Below are 16,534 nucleotides of genomic sequence, written 5' to 3' on the forward strand. Positions count from 1 at the left end.
TATTATGTTGCAGGTGGTACAATGACATATTCATGCATCCCACATTGCAGTGGTCACAGGAGTTTATTTGAATGTAATCAAATTACAAAGCTGCCACGGTATCTATGGTGGTACTGTAATACAACCGGAAATGTCTTACACATTAACCATTGTCTGTAACCTACATACGTAGTTTCATAGGCACATAGTGTGTCACTTAATCCATTACATGCATGCACATGGCATCACTTTCAGGTAACTATGTGGCTACAGTTTACTAACATATTAACAATAGTGTTATGGACAAATTAAAAGTACTTAGTTTACATGGCAATGTACACTTAAAGTGCAGTGAGCCAGTATATACAACCTGATGATGAGATATACATAATATTTGAATTATTGGCCCACACTGATGGGAAGCCAAGATGGGAAGCTGTACAATGAGTACTACATATCATTACTAATTTGGTACTATGTTAATGTTGCTCAAAGCCATCATTCATCAATGCTTTGGCCAAGAGACTTTCTTAGCAATCATATCACCATTGAATATCCCACACAAACAAAACTTCATCCAATTATTATTATTGACTGCAATTCCATAATTTTAAAGAACAATTTATACTATCAAGAGCACAATAATGTCTTATGTATTATAGCTATACAACAAGATGTATAAGTAAGTGTATGTAAATTACAAACTATATTTAGAGAATTGTCACTTTGTTCCTCAATAATTAATTGAAGTAAATAATGGCTGGCCATGAAACTCTTCACAATTTATATAAGGTAAAGCTCCTATGAATAGTAAACGATTAAGTGTAGTACCAACAACATCATTGACAGCTGTCAGAGTAGTGTATTCACTCAGGAATTTGTATGCCTTACAGAATCGGACTCTGCCTCTGGAGAGGTATGTTCTTAACATGTTTCTAATTTCTGTATTGGTTATATTTGGACACTTCTCCAGTAGTAGGGCAACAGCTCCAGTGACTATTGGAGAACTCTGAGAAGTTCCTGATCGAAACCTCTGACATGTGTTACATTCATCTGCATCATTAGCTGTAGAGTTGTAACAGGGGATGTTAGGGATACATATGTCACTACTGAGGATGGTATAGCCAGGAGCAAACACATCCACACATGATCCCATGTTGGTGATTAAACTTTTACCTTCAAATTCACCCATCAGTGCATTATCATCCATGTCAGTAGCACCTACATTGATAACACCATTGTAACCTGCTGGATAAACTTTACAGGAATCATAATTTAGTCTCTTAAAGTCATCACGACCATTCCCAGCAGAAGCTGTGACTACTACACCATCAGCTATTAATTCTTTCACAAATTTGCTAACACTATCCATTATTGCACTTCCAGCAAGAGACATGTTAATGATTGCTCGGGTTCCATTTCTACCTTTCCTATGTTCGCGTACACACATTAGTCCATCAAGGAGAGATGCCTCAGAAGCTTGGCCTCTGCAATTTGCTACTCTAACAGAAAATAAAGTCACACTAGTGGCTAGTCCTGTACCATTTCCACCAACAAGACCAGCTACATGAGTTCCATGACCATTGCAGTCTTCTCCTTCACGTGTTTCATTGTCTATCTTGTCAATTGGATCACAGCCTGCATAGTGAGCTCTACCATTGAATACACTGTGATTATAGTGAATACCAGTGTCCAGTACATATACATCAACTGATTTCCCAGTGTATTGGCTAGCAGTATATTTCTGATCCAGTGGCAATGCCTCTTGGTCTACTCTATCTAAGTGCCATCCTGGCTTGGCAGATGAAAGAGAATCATCTTCAACACCAAATATGACATAATTATTTTCCTTCACTTTCACAACCAATTTATGACGTATAACCTACATACAGGCAAATATACGAGTAATGGAGGTATCTGTTTAAGTGCTTAGTTCACGCAATTGATAAATGTATGTAATTTCAGCATTTGTAAGTATGGTAAACACATTAGAACTGAAACAGTAATAAATATGTAGTATATATACTGTAGCTAACTGCTATATACTGTAGGTGGCACAATAATAGCAAACTATTCTCACCCATTTCAATGCTTTGTTTGATAGCTTTGCTGTTAAACAGTTTAGACTAGGATACTCTGAGACTATCTCTGCTTCAAACTTTTCCCTTCTATTGGACCTCCTAATCAGCTGTTTAGTAAAGCGCTGTAGCTGTGCAGTAGTGGTGCTATCCTGAAAGTGGACAATATAAGTTCCTGGGTCACGTAAATTTTCATCAGCAGATCTTTTAACTCTTGCAACACCAAAAACATCTTGGAATATGACACAGCCAAAGATCAGTGCAATAATTGGGCATTGACAATATTTCATTGTTGAACTGTATACAAGGAATACGTATTAGATGTCAGCTCTTAACTCTACAGTAATTTACATGTATCTATATGTTAGTACTAGTTCATACAGTGTACCTTCAGATCAGCAAGACTATATCACAGAGTATCACTGACTAGTTGCAGCAACAGTGTTATCAGCAATCCCTCCTGCAGTGTGTTTGACATGTACTGCATTGCAACAAGTCTTTTTATAGTGTACAGCAAGTATAATCACATATATGGTTTCAGGAAGTTCTTTAGTGGCTTTATGCTGGAATGCTTCATTACTGCAAAGTACTTCATCCCTTATGTGGATGCTATTACAGTTACATAGCTGATACTGTATCAGCACTTCTAGCAAGTAGTTGTTTTAAGGCCAAATGATGACTTCTAAATTCTCTCAACAATAGAACAATTACCGTACAAGTTAATAATTGCATGGACCTTTTTGATTAGAAAGACAATGCATTCACTTTAGCGATGATCTAATGACTATAATGTGGTGCTGAGTTCTGTAAACTGATTGCATATCTGCATGCAAAATTGAGTAACGCCACAGATACTGCATGAATACCTGCAATATTTACGTGTTCAATGTCGTTGATTATTAAAAGGTAAGCTACAATAACATTAATGGTTTATATAGGTGGGTAGCTGAGGTACAGAAAGCCTATATAGAAGGTGTGTCAACAATCATTTAACACAATACAGATTTAGACCAGTTGTTTTAGAAATTTTCACATGTTAAAGCTGCACGGAAATTTTCTTATCACTCTATAGCTAGATGAGATATGTACAAGAGCAAAGCATATGCATGCTTGAGTGTTACTAAGTACAGAGCTACAAGTGAATTAGTAATGGTAGTAACCAACGTCTTTTACAAACTACATGCCCAGTCATTATGATCAGCCATCATGTATGCATGTGAATGTAGGCTGGTAAACTACTACTATACTACTACATACTACTAGTACTATTACAGCAATTCTTTACTAGTGTTATAATAGTGTGTAATACAACTCAGTCAAAAGTTAATAATATTGTAAGCTCTTGGTACTGAACTATTAATATCTGATGTCAGCATTAAATGGCTGCTTGAACACTTGATAAGAGATGATCTGTTAAAAATACTTTATTGGATGATACACATACACAAGGTAGTTTGGTAGTGCCTTCACTGTACATGATAGTATTACGCTGCTTTTAATTGCTCACTATGGTTACTGTATATAGCACTGCCAAAAACATACACAGTATATTAGTACTGTACATGGTTGAATTTGTGATAGCATGATTGTAAAGGTGTAAAAACGATTGGATGCAAATGTTGAAAAATGTGCAGACAGTAATTTGTACATGCCTACACATACGTAGCATGACAAACTGACTGGATTTGGAAACACTATTATTGGTTAATGTACATATCTATCAATGTGTATATAAATTATTCATAAATTTGTTGAAATACAACCATAGCTGTTGTGAGATCTTATTACACAGTGTGACCCTTCATGTACCTGTATAGCTACTGTAACAGCTATAGCCTTTCTGTAGTTAATCACACATTAGTACATAATACTGCGTGCACCAGATTCTCTTCTATGTCTGCTGCCATAGTAACTATTGTGAAGGAAAACAGACTTAGATATATGACCGAAAATGGGTCTTCCACACACATCCAATTACCAGCTTTGACTGCTCATAACTTCAGATTAGAAAAGGCTATTGGCTTGAAATTTAGTTAGTAGTGAGCACCAACATAGCTTAGTAGATGGGGAATATTTCAGTTTAATGTGTTTTTAAGTTATGGTCTTCCAAGTTCATAGCATTGGATGTGTGTGGAAGTCCCCTTTTTGCAAATCCGGTCACATAATATGTAGTTGTTGGTAAAACATCAGTTTAGTTCAGAGTTATAACTTGATTCCCACTGGTTTTATCAAGTTGCAAGCAAGAACCTATCAATCACCATCCATACAAAAATGGTGACCTTTACCATAAAAGAGATCAATTGCATGAAATCCTTCTTACAGTTATGAATTTTAATTACATAAATGATAATGTGGATTTGTGCATTGGTAGAGTTTAATTCAAAGCATGGATGAATGTATGCAGGTAGCTGAATCATTCTGTTTACGTATTCCCTGGTTGCTTAGCTCTTCTTCCTTCACTGGTTAGACCACTGTTTGTAACATCAGAACTAACAGTACATAATAAATACATTACTGTCTGTCAACCTACAAGAGATTCAATAGCTAAATAAGGATAGCCACAAGCTCACAAGGAAAGAAACCCTGTGCAAGAAGCCTAGTTAACTTATTCACCTCCATATGCAATGCAGAAAGATGTAGACTGTACAGGATGCATATGACAATCTATTTTGACAGCAATACATACCTATTATAGTTTCTATTGACAAGGCCACATCTTATGTTTAATAAGCGATACAACTCTATAGCACTGTAGGCTAGAATATGTATGAAGCCACAATGAAGCAGGAAGGAAGATTATGCAATTGGCGTTATTTACTTAGGAACTGGATGCATACATTATAGCTATTTCCCAATACCTATTGGCAAAAAGAGGCTTGAATGGCGCACTCCTAACTTGTATATTAGGGTGGGGGCAAGTTTCCCTGCTGATGAAGTTTTGTACTTCATCATAATTATATAGGTATATAAACACTGCATGTATGTTACTACTTGTCAGGCTTGCATGCAGTGTTTATAATTATGTCAACCATTTAGTATGTATATTTTCTGTGCACACAAACATGTATACATTATAACCTCTTACAGCTAGTAGAAAACATACAATTTGATTGTATCATCACCAGAAAAACCATGCATGTTAGTTTGTTGCTAGGAAACAGAAGGATTCACACCTTGTACCAAACTTTAGTACAAGGTTTGGTATATACAAGGTGTGGATTCACATCAGACCCAACCTTGTAGTATTTATTAGCTTTGTTGCAATGTTTTCCTGTGCTGTATGTGCACTTCAGAAAACTCAGTAATTTACTGATTTACACAACTAAATTTGGTAACAGTACTACAACTACAGTCACACTTCACAACTTCCAAATCATCACTCAACCATGAGTTCTTATCAGCCAAAGTTTAAACGCCATGAATAAGTTAAAAGTAATAAAGAAAGCCAAGTAAATTTGACATTGATATAGCTGCTTACCGTACTGGGAAGTACAGAAGTGTGTTCACAACTATATAAGTAGTTAACCTGTCAAAAACGGTTTTACTACCATACAATTTAGAACTATGCTTTGTCTCAGATAAGTACCATTTACTTCTCAGCTGACACTGTAGGCCTGGAAATAACTCAGATTAAAGTGCTATGTATTGCATCTACAGTTACATAAAGTGCAGCTTAATTCATTGTTGAACACCTTATCATTCTATCCATTTTTAATACAGTATTCTTTATTCAGGGCAGAGTACTATCAGCTTACTAATTTGTACATAAGTAAGACTTATTAATACGTATTACTGACGTATTCAGCCTACAACTTAAAATGCTGTTGTGAAATTAAGCAGACATAACCAATTACAAACCCTATTTTAAATAAAAAAGAAGGTCAAGATAGGGACGGGGTACTGTACGTGTAACCACTAAAAAGGAATAGGTTAGAGTTGTGATAGACTGTATAAAATAATACCACATGGAGATGTTTTGTAAAAGTATTAAGCTAATTGTCTTTCAGAGGACTGAATTGCTTGTAGTAAGGGAAGAAGATTTGATGGGGACAGGGTACAGGTATTTACTATAAAGTGACTTCTTGTTGTCTACACCAGACCTGCAGACAAGAATGAACATTGAAACACTATAACTTTCCCTAGATAAACTTACTCAGTTTAAAAAATGATACAGAATGAATACTAATCTTAGCCAGCCAGTATGTACTCAAGTACGACTTGTAGTACATAGTTTCCACTACAGCATGAAAAAAGTGAGTCTTACTGCTAACTGTGTACTAGCATGTTCTGTGCACACTATGGGGATGATTTAAATAAACACGTGCAGCTTGGCATACATCAATAACAGCTGGTGGGTTTCAATTACTTGTTCATTAGCTTATGCATTACCTCATTAACACTTCTGTGTGTAGTGATTACTGTAAGCAGAAACAATACCAGTACTTAACATGATGCATGTACGTGGGCAACTTAACTTTTTTTTCTCTTTTGAGTCACAATTTTCACTGGTAATCTTTTTCTACATTCAGCAATATATATATATATATATATATATATATATATAATTATATATATATATATATATAATTATATGCAGTATATTGTGTCCATCATAATGATAGGGGACAAAGGTTTGTTAATTGTTCACTTATTGAACTATTTAAACTGATAGCTTTGACTAGTTGTATCTCTGCTAAATTAAAATTATTGTAACGAATGTCACGCATTTCAGATGCCAATTATATTAATATCATTCCAAAAATGCAGGAATTGTGGGACAAAAACATTCTTTTCTACTTATAAAGCCTGTGAACTGTCATGTGGGTGTATTGTTAAGCACATGAAGGTCATGTATGTCTAAATTTACTGCTGTTAGCTTACACACCCATATGCCTGTAAGGTTTGGTTGCTAACGGCTGATAAGGAAATATTACTTTGAAACAAATTAATAATGAAATATTCCCATCTACTGGTTTCATAGCAACAGTTTTACAGCTGTATACCTACAGTTACAACATTTCATACCTAAAATTGTAACTAGTAATATTAGTAGCCATATTGTATGCAAATATCACATTTGTCATAAACATCACATATCTCAGTACTGATACAGTATTTGATTAAATATGAATTATGGCATTAAAATGTTAATGAAAACTGCATATGGCCATGACATAATGGAATAAAAGCTATGATTTATGAAAGTTTTTAAAGGTGGGAACTTCCATGTGCCTGCAGTCCATGTTGTGCAGTGAAAAACATGCTATGTTCTTGAAATTGTGATAAATAGTGGTACTGAATATTTGAACATCTGTGAATACTGATGAAACTCAGAAATTGCCAACCATGGTGACATGTCATATGTGTGCATTTCCCAGTGACAATTGATGGGTCACATCACCTAGCTTTGATTGTGAAGATTTGGTCTGTAGCTAAACATGGAATGAACTGTAAATGGATTTAATAAATGGACATTCTTTCAAACAATATCAGCTTGCTACATGATGGTTTTACAAAAACAATATCAAATTCAACAATAGCCTCCGAACACAGCATGCATTTGCTTGAGCCAAGCAATTATTTACACATACTGTACATTGTGCCACAAAGTAAGATTGATAATAAATCCATGAGAGTTCACTCTAATTGTTAAATTGTAATTGTAATTTTTAAACATGGGGTCCACTCAGTAAACAAATACTAATTTTCAGAGGAGCCTGTGAGCAAAAGAAGAAGAGTTCAAAACACAAATACAACTATAGATACACTACCAAAAATAATTGTACATGCACACAAACAAAGCCACTACAAAGAAATAATGCTTAGCTAATATTGATGCCAATAAAACTTTTGGCATCAATATTAGCACAAATTTGAAACTGAAATTACTGAAATCATAGCAAGGTTTATAGCACCAAGGAAAATTATTTTAGATATCATCACTTGCTCAACTTCAATGCCTACTTTAGTGATAACAATAAATTACACTATAGTACATAAATGTAATTACTGAACACTGCCTTTGTGGACTTAAGCTTAGATATGGCAGTAAAAGTAAATTCCTAAAGTTGAGGTTCACATGCTCTTCACATGTGTTTAAAGTTTTACTAGTTTATTTGACTGCACAGTTATTGATCTTAATGCCTTAGTTATAGTTGCAGTAATTTTGCAAAAAGGGTTAACGTACAAAAGTATATACTTTCTTTACCGTTGTGTGATTGATATTGTAAACTTTGTGACTATACAAGATTTTGCATGGCTAATGTAAGATTGTACCTGACAACACTCGTCATCAAAATCAAACATTTTACCATGTGTACTTGACAAAGTATAACACATAGAAGAAGCTATGGTGTACTTATGTACTTACTTACCTACTCACCTATGGTGTACTTATAAGGAATTTTATAAGTGACAAAGAGTCTGAAATAAGGGAGACCATTACCTAAACACTGAAGAGATACCTCCTTGGTTGCTTGAAGGTATAACAACACATAATTGATCATGACGTATTGCTTATATATAATAGGGTAGGGCTTGTCAATATATGTATTGAACAACTACACTTATCGCCTGGTTCATTGCATAAGACCTTCAACACTTGTGCTGTAAAGCCTTAATCAATGAATAACACAGCGTAACTCCGCTGAGTGTTTTCCAACATCTGCTATGGAAGTGAGCACACATTCCATATCCACAGTATGGACAGCATTAAATTGTATTTGTGGAGCACCAGCTGAACTTCTTATTGTTCTGGAATAGAGTGCAATTATCCACATCAGGGCATGCAGCTAACAAGTGCACCTTAATGCAGCCATACATACGAAGTGCAAAGTTCAACTAAACAGTGTAGTCTTCACTTGTATATTGAATGAATTGACACATACCTTCATAGGACTGACTTTAAATCACATATTCACCAGTTACAGTAGTTTGTACACATTGCTTGCAACAATGTCTAACTAACAACTGAGTTTCCAATTTGTTATAATCTGTATATTGCTTTTTATTTCAAAACAGCTTGGCGTATTGATTATGCATAATCAAACCCAAATATGCCTTTAAAGTGACCTCAAACCCTTCCACCAGTTAAATTTAAATATATACACTTTATACATATTTTGTGTTAAACCTGACTGATACCTTCAGCCAAACGTGACTATGGTGAATACTAGGGGCTTGATTTCTTTACTATTCAACATTGCTTTGCCCAAGACATAACTATTTTTCACCAACAATGCATCCATAATGGCCTTACCTTTGTCCCCCTTTGTATCCCATTTCTTTCTCCACAACTGCATAGGTGTTGATTTGCGATAATGCATATGGTTTCAATGCTGGCTATCACAAGAATTGTCTGTAATTTCTGTAGTGACTGGTTTTTGCTTGTATCTAAATGCTGTATAACTGGTGGAACATAGGTGAAAATAAAGAAGAATGGCCACTTCACTTTCCAGTAATTGATAGCTGAGGCACGTATTCAATCATGCAAGTTCTTTTTATTATGTGTCTGGTATCATTCTTTCCTTTGTTGTGGTAAACACTATATATTATCACCAGGTTAGTAATGAAGTATGTTATAATTTTAGTAAAAAAAGAAAAAAAAGAAAAATAGTAAAGAATAAGTGAGATCACAGAAATAAAAAGCAATTAAGTAAAAGAAATATTATGGTCACTTAATTAGTCTGTGACATGTTGACGCATTTTAGTACCTGTAAATTAGGTATCCCATAGCAACAAGCACACGCATCTTGCTATTCTACACCCTCTCACTTAAATTAGAACTACTTCGTCATTTTTAATCCAATAGACATGAAATTTTCACACAAGCTACTTTAGTAATTTTGCCAAAGAAGAGCGTTAGCCATTTTTAAATAGCAAGTCCAGATGATAAATAACGTAGAAGTAAAGAAAAGGATTACTGGGAGTGTCAACCCGAAAGATAAATATGTGATGATTGAGAAGCTAAAAGACAAACATAAAAACGCACAATGGTTTGTGCTGTTTAGCATAGTGTATGATAAAAGTATCAAGGCTCTTGTGTGTAAACTGTAGGACTAGTTCTGGTATAAAGGGAAAAACTGTAACTCATGTTCTAAAGCAAATTTAGCAGTTGGGTTTGGACTAAACTGTGTACTAGTGTTAGCTTATACCCAGTAAAAAAGTACATAACATTTGTTTAAACCATTTGTAAGTTATAGAGCAAATTAAATTTCATGGGAAGCCATATAAGCGGACTGTACAGAGCACCCTTAAGTGTCCACTAGTATAGCTGCAGGTGTATTTTTGTTATATTGGTTTTCATTTCTGTGATCCGGCTTACTCAGATCTAAAATTTCTACTCCTTTTTACTTGAAGACTTAAGAATTGGCTGTTTGATCCAATTATAACATCACATTACCAAAATACTCATTCATTTTCAATGGCAAATTTTAGTCATGTAATCAGGAAATGTGCCTAGACAGGATTACCATTTCTTTAACTTATACACCACAATTCTTTCTGACCTAACACACCTTTAACGAGGAAGTAACCATATTTAGTGGTATAATGTCAGTGACCAGATGAAAGGTCCTTCTACACTATGAAATAATTTGTGCCATTACATGGCTTTTCTGAAGGCATCATCAACATGATGTCATAATTAAGTTACCAAAAATTGCTGGATTCTTTCTCAGCGTCTTGTGTCTTGTGTTGAATGATGCATCGCACCGCAATAACATGAAGTACCAGAAGTCTACTTAAATTTGGCGGAGAATTCGACACTTGATTTGCTTCATGTATTGCTCCCAAATACATCAAAAACACATCAGTGCTTGCAAGCCAAACGTGGTGTTATTGAAAGCAAAATAATGAAATAAGGCTGACCTTTCTGTACCTTTTTTTTTACAAATCTGCAGTAGTTTCATTAATAACAAAGCCATGTGTATGATGATTCCTTACCCCAGAAGTTGGTAATTATACAAATGGCTTCTACAACTAGGGAACACTTTAATTTAGTTGTTATATCTCAACAGATATGAATTATTCCATTGGACAATTTAGTTTTCTATATTCTCAGCAATTTTAACCTCTATTGGATTCATGTGTAAAGCACACAACATGGGAAAATTTCTTTATATATAAATATTATATGTGACTGGGCCTGCAAAAATAGGGCATGTGGGCACATGATTTTTGTCTACTTTTTCAAACTTTCATCACTCATAACTTTTTGTACCATTATGCTATGGCAATGCAATTTTCAGCTCTTAGTAAGCATTTAAGTGGCTTTATGATGTAAGTTACACAATGGAAATATTCTGTTCCAATACTGAGATATGACCAGAAAAGTGATGGGGTGTAGTTTGTGCCCACGTGCTCTGTTTTCGCAGGCCCGGTCACATATTAAGAAGCCATTGTTGTCTGAAAGACACCAGAGTGTTATAAATAAGGTAACAAAATATTAACCAATAACCACTACTGAATACCAAGAAATGTTTAATAGTCTATGAGAACTACAGTAAATATGGTTCATCACATTAGTGATGAAGCTACATCCAAGGTATACAGTTACTATGCCCTAAAAATCAAGACTTCTACACTGTACATAATTTAAACTCTATTATAATTATGTAAGCAGTATAGTGACACTAAATTTGACTTTGGGTGAGTCTTAGAGTTTTTGTTGCAGTGTGGGTCGACATTCCAACATTTCCAAAATGTAAACAGTCCAGTGATCACATTATGTGTGTTCAAACCATGCAATTTCCCAAATCTCTATGCTACTGACATGTAAGACTTGGTATGTACATAATGTGGAACATTGCACATGTTGTTATAACATCAATAATTTTTACTGTTGTACATTTGTAGGAAGATAAGTACATACTGTATATTGATCTAACCCAGAAGATTCATAGTAGCCATATTGGTGTGATGTAATTCCATGCATATACACTACAGTATGATTTTTTTTGCTTTCTTATTGCAGTCCCTGTTAAAAAGTATACCTGTGTCTTGAAATTGTACACATGTTTACTATATCGAGCTTACTCACATTTATATGTATTCATCTGAAATGCTTTGCTTGTCTACCTGGTTACCATATATGGTATGGCGTACATCATATATCATTGTCAATGTGTCTACCAAACCATCTGTGTGCGGCAAGACGCATCAGTTTAATAAATTCATTCTTGGACATTTGTATGCGTGTACTATACTGTACTTATCCCATATCTTTGTTGAACTAATTTATATGTACTTGTAAGGATTCCCCATGTTGTGTGGATCATACATTATTGTGAAGCATCCTTGAAATATTAAAACAGTCAGCAATTCACCAAATGCATTGACTATTCCAGAAATAACTTCTGCTGTTAATCAAACCCCTTCATGATGTGATTTTGTAATACAGGATGTATAGGCATCCAATTTAAGTTTTGCTGAATGAACCAAGTGTACGGTATACAGTACATATCTTTAAAGGCATAGCATTAATAGTTGCACTGGGTTCATTTGGTGCAATAAGCTACTGTAGTGTATAATCATCTGTCTTTGTTATCCTTTGGGTTTGACAGAATTCAATCATGTGTTGATGGCATCTGCATGCTGTTTAAGGGTGCTCTGTACAGTTCGTACAAGGCTTCCCAAGACATAGTCTGTTTTGCACTAAAAGAAATATTATGGTCACTTAATTAGTCTGTGACATGTTGACACATTTTAGTGCCTATAAATTAGGTATCCCATAGCAACAATCTCATGCGTCTTGCTATTCTACACCCTCTCACTTAAATTAGAACTACTCCATCATGTTTAATCCAATGGACATGAAATGTTCGCACAAGCTACTTTAGTAATTTTGCCAAAGAAGAGTGTTTGCCATTTTTAAATAGCAAGTTCAGATGATGAATAACATGGAAGTAAAGAAAAGGATTTCTGGGAGTGTCAACCCGAAAGATAAATATGTGATGAATGAGAAGCTAAAAGACAAAAATAAAAACGCACAATGGTTTGTGCTGTTTAGCATAGTGTATCATAAAAGTATCAAGGCTCTTGTGTGTAAACTGTAGGACTAGTCCTAGTATAAAGGGAAAAACTGTAACTCATGTTCTAAAGCAAATTTAGCAGTTGGGTTTGGACTAAACTGTGTACTAGTGTTAGCTTATATCCAGTAAAAAAAGTACAGAACATTTGTTAAAACCATTTGTAAGTTATAGAACAAATTAAATCTCATGGGAAGCCATATAAGCGGACCGTACAGAGCACCCTTAAGGTATCATAATCAGCTGCTCACACTATGCATAACACATACACCAACACTAAACTATCAACAGTATTATTAGGCTAATAAATGCTACAATCAAATGTACCCAGTACATGTGAATACTTACCTATCATTGATCATGAGGAATTCTGCACCAACCATCACACAACATTGAAAATAATTGAGTTTATTACGCGACTAATTAAAGTCACCAATAACGGTTTCAGTTTCAAAGGTTTTGTGATCATAGCACAATAATGTGTTTACGAATATATCCAGCCATTAGCAAGCACATCCAAAAATGTATGTTGCGTAATTACATACATATTTGTGTTGAAATATTTTGCACCAACATTAGTAGGTATATTCTGTAAGACACACTGCTCTTTGACTGTTAATCCAGCTGGGAGGCTACACGCATTTTTTCTAGTAGCAAGTCTCCATACATATCAACAATGATAATATGTATCAATGGTTTCAAGTTGTCACATATTAAACATATTGATAACTCAATGGGGGACTGCTATCAAAACACTGTAGTGCACACATTGGAATAGTATTTATAATAATCAGTTTAACCAAACTGTTAGTGACATTTGGAAATTTATGGCATTGAACTAACTGAGAGGTTTGTTTACTGTGTTGAGTTGCAATGAAGTTATAATCTCTGTTTATGTTTCATCACTCCCAGCTGAGGGAGTAGCTCATTGCTTTTCAAAGTGACTTCACCACATGTTTACCCAAAGTGCACCTAATACACACAGGTACCAACGTAGTACCCACATACACATTCTACACAAAATTAATATTAATTCTATTGAACATTCACTGAACACACACACATACAGTTATGTATTGTACATGTACACAGTATAAGTTTAATTAGTAATGTGCTCCATGGGTTCTGTGATAATGACAAGTATGCTCACTTGAAAGGAATTAACACCTGTAGTTGTGATAGTTGATGACATGCAATCACTGTAACAGTCATCTGAGAAACATAGCACACCTGTGAGCAGAGTTTCCATAAACTGCACCATATTTTGCTGCAATATAATTATAGGGAAGTGTGGTAAAAAACAAGTAATACTGAAACTCACGCTGGTGGAGAATTTGTACTTGCTCCATATCACATTATTCCAAATAAAAGTTTTGTCTAGAAAGAAAAGTGTGCTTGACTTATGTCCATCATTTGTCTGCATGTGGGCTATGTAATCAATAACAAGTCTCACCTAAATCCGTATTTAGTAAAGTAGCTGTAACCCAATCCCCATCACATCTTCTTTTAAACTCTAAATAAGTGTTATAAAAACAGCATAATTGTTCCAAAAATTCTTTTGAAATTATCAGTGGAGGCCATGTGTGTGCAGTTAATTACCTGTCTCACCTCAGCTCTTTTATAGCAACCACTTGCACCTTGTCCCTATCATATGTTCTTTGTTTACCAAAACAGTATTTGAAATGGTAAATCCATACATAACATTGTGCCACTTTTTATTCAGTGTTAGTTTACATTCATACAGATGTTGAGTGGCCCATTTTTTTAGCACAACAATTGCATTTATCTAAATATATCACATTTATTATTATTATTAAAGCTTTACAGTGGCCTGCACTGAAGGTCTGACAGCAACATGTGCTGCAGCCTTTGAATTAACCTCACTGGAACTGGAGACTTAAAGATTACATGACCTAGCTAACAGTCAGGTGAACAGAAAGTCAATTTCTTAACAGTTTTGAAAATAAATAACTTTATAAGTCTGTACTTTAACAAGTAAAGTTTGATTAGGGATTATAGAAAAAGTACAGCAACAAGGGAGGTTGCCTACACCTGCAGATATATTATATAGTGGCCATTTAATTCCTACTTCAGTCTATGGGTTATACTTGTTTGTTTACTTATTTTTATTATGACTAGTGAACCCGTACATACCGCATCAAAAGAAAGGATGTCACCAGTGTTAATGTTTTCTGATCATCTGAGTGCCTGCCCCAGCTATCAAGTACCGACTCAAAAGTGAAGTGGCCATTATACTTTGCTTTCAGCTATGTTCAGCCCGTTAACAGCACTCCAAATGAAGAACAGTAGGAGAAGCGCCTCTACAATCAATCCAGTCACCATGAAAATACACAGATAATTCACACATCCCAACTATCAATTACTGAAGTGGCCAGTACGCTTTGCTTTCGGCTACATTCAGTCCATTTCACAGTATTACAAACAAAGGACAGTATTAGAAGTGCCTCTGCAATCAATCCAGTCACCACAGAAAATTCCTAGTTACGAAAGTAGGAAAGACACCTTTATTTAGGGTTATACCGAAGGCACTTTTAAGCTTGGTTATATATACCTAACCAATACTGCCAAGGCACCAGGATGGTATTGCGCACCTGGTTTTTGGGTAGATTTGTTTGCCGGAAAAGTACAAACCTCCATGATCTCTAATATACAGTACTACCGTACTGTATGATATTCAGTGTGCATCTTATTGTCCCATTAACACATGTGTAAGAGTGTGAGCAGTTCAGATTGGTAATATCTTTCATGTATAGTAATGCATGAATCTTGCATTGTGGTCTTGTTTGCATGGTAACATAATTGCCTGCATTCATTGTCACTTGACTTGCTTACAGCTGAGCCTGCCAACAAAATTCATTTCAAATACATGTTCATAATATGCAAATGGAACTAAAATAAATGTTGGACTCTCATACAAATAGTGGATTCCTGATATAAGTAAACATTGCTAGAGCACATGTACATTACTTTTCTAGTGTGCTTATGATAATAGTTTCTTCATAATTTACCCAACTTTTGCACATGCATTTACAAGCTGTATACCCACTATGCTATGTCCGAGGTGATACAATCAGCACTCAGATCATCTCCATCTATATATGTCTTTCCTGCATAATGCATGCACATAACATTGTAAATAATTATCTAAAAATAATACTCTGAAACACCAAATGATGGAATATTTCTTAAAATTTGCAAACTGGTATACATCATTTTAACTGCAGCTGGTGTGAACATCGCACACACTGACTGTAGCCACAAACCATGTGCTGTAGTTGACCTATGGTACTTTGTACCTAGAACAGCTGTGGTAGCTACGTATACAGCCACATAATGGGTTAATTAACAGGTAACCTAGCAACACAAGTACAAATTGCAGATGTTTCAGCATTGTACTGATTTTGGCTAATGCATCAGTAATAGATTTTT

The 16,534-nt window shown here is 35.0% G+C and overlaps 1 protein-coding gene across 1 annotated transcript; it reads right to left on the bottom strand.

Moving 5' to 3' along the window:
- Positions 1–579: 579 nt before the first annotated feature.
- Positions 580–2,518, bottom strand: LOC136254174 (extracellular serine proteinase-like). Its single transcript, XM_066046850.1, has 3 exons — positions 2,446–2,518; positions 2,060–2,394; positions 580–1,861 (listed from the first exon to the last, which is right to left on the bottom strand). The coding sequence occupies exons 2-3, from the start codon at positions 2,345–2,347 to the stop codon at positions 713–715; spliced, it is 1,437 nt and encodes a 478-aa protein (XP_065902922.1). The 5' UTR covers positions 2,348–2,394; positions 2,446–2,518; the 3' UTR covers positions 580–712.
- Between the last annotated feature and the right edge of the window lie 14,016 nt (positions 2,519–16,534).

This window comes from Dysidea avara, chromosome 4, assembly GCF_963678975.1.
Source record: "Dysidea avara chromosome 4, odDysAvar1.4, whole genome shotgun sequence".
NCBI lineage: Eukaryota > Metazoa > Porifera > Demospongiae > Dictyoceratida > Dysideidae > Dysidea > Dysidea avara.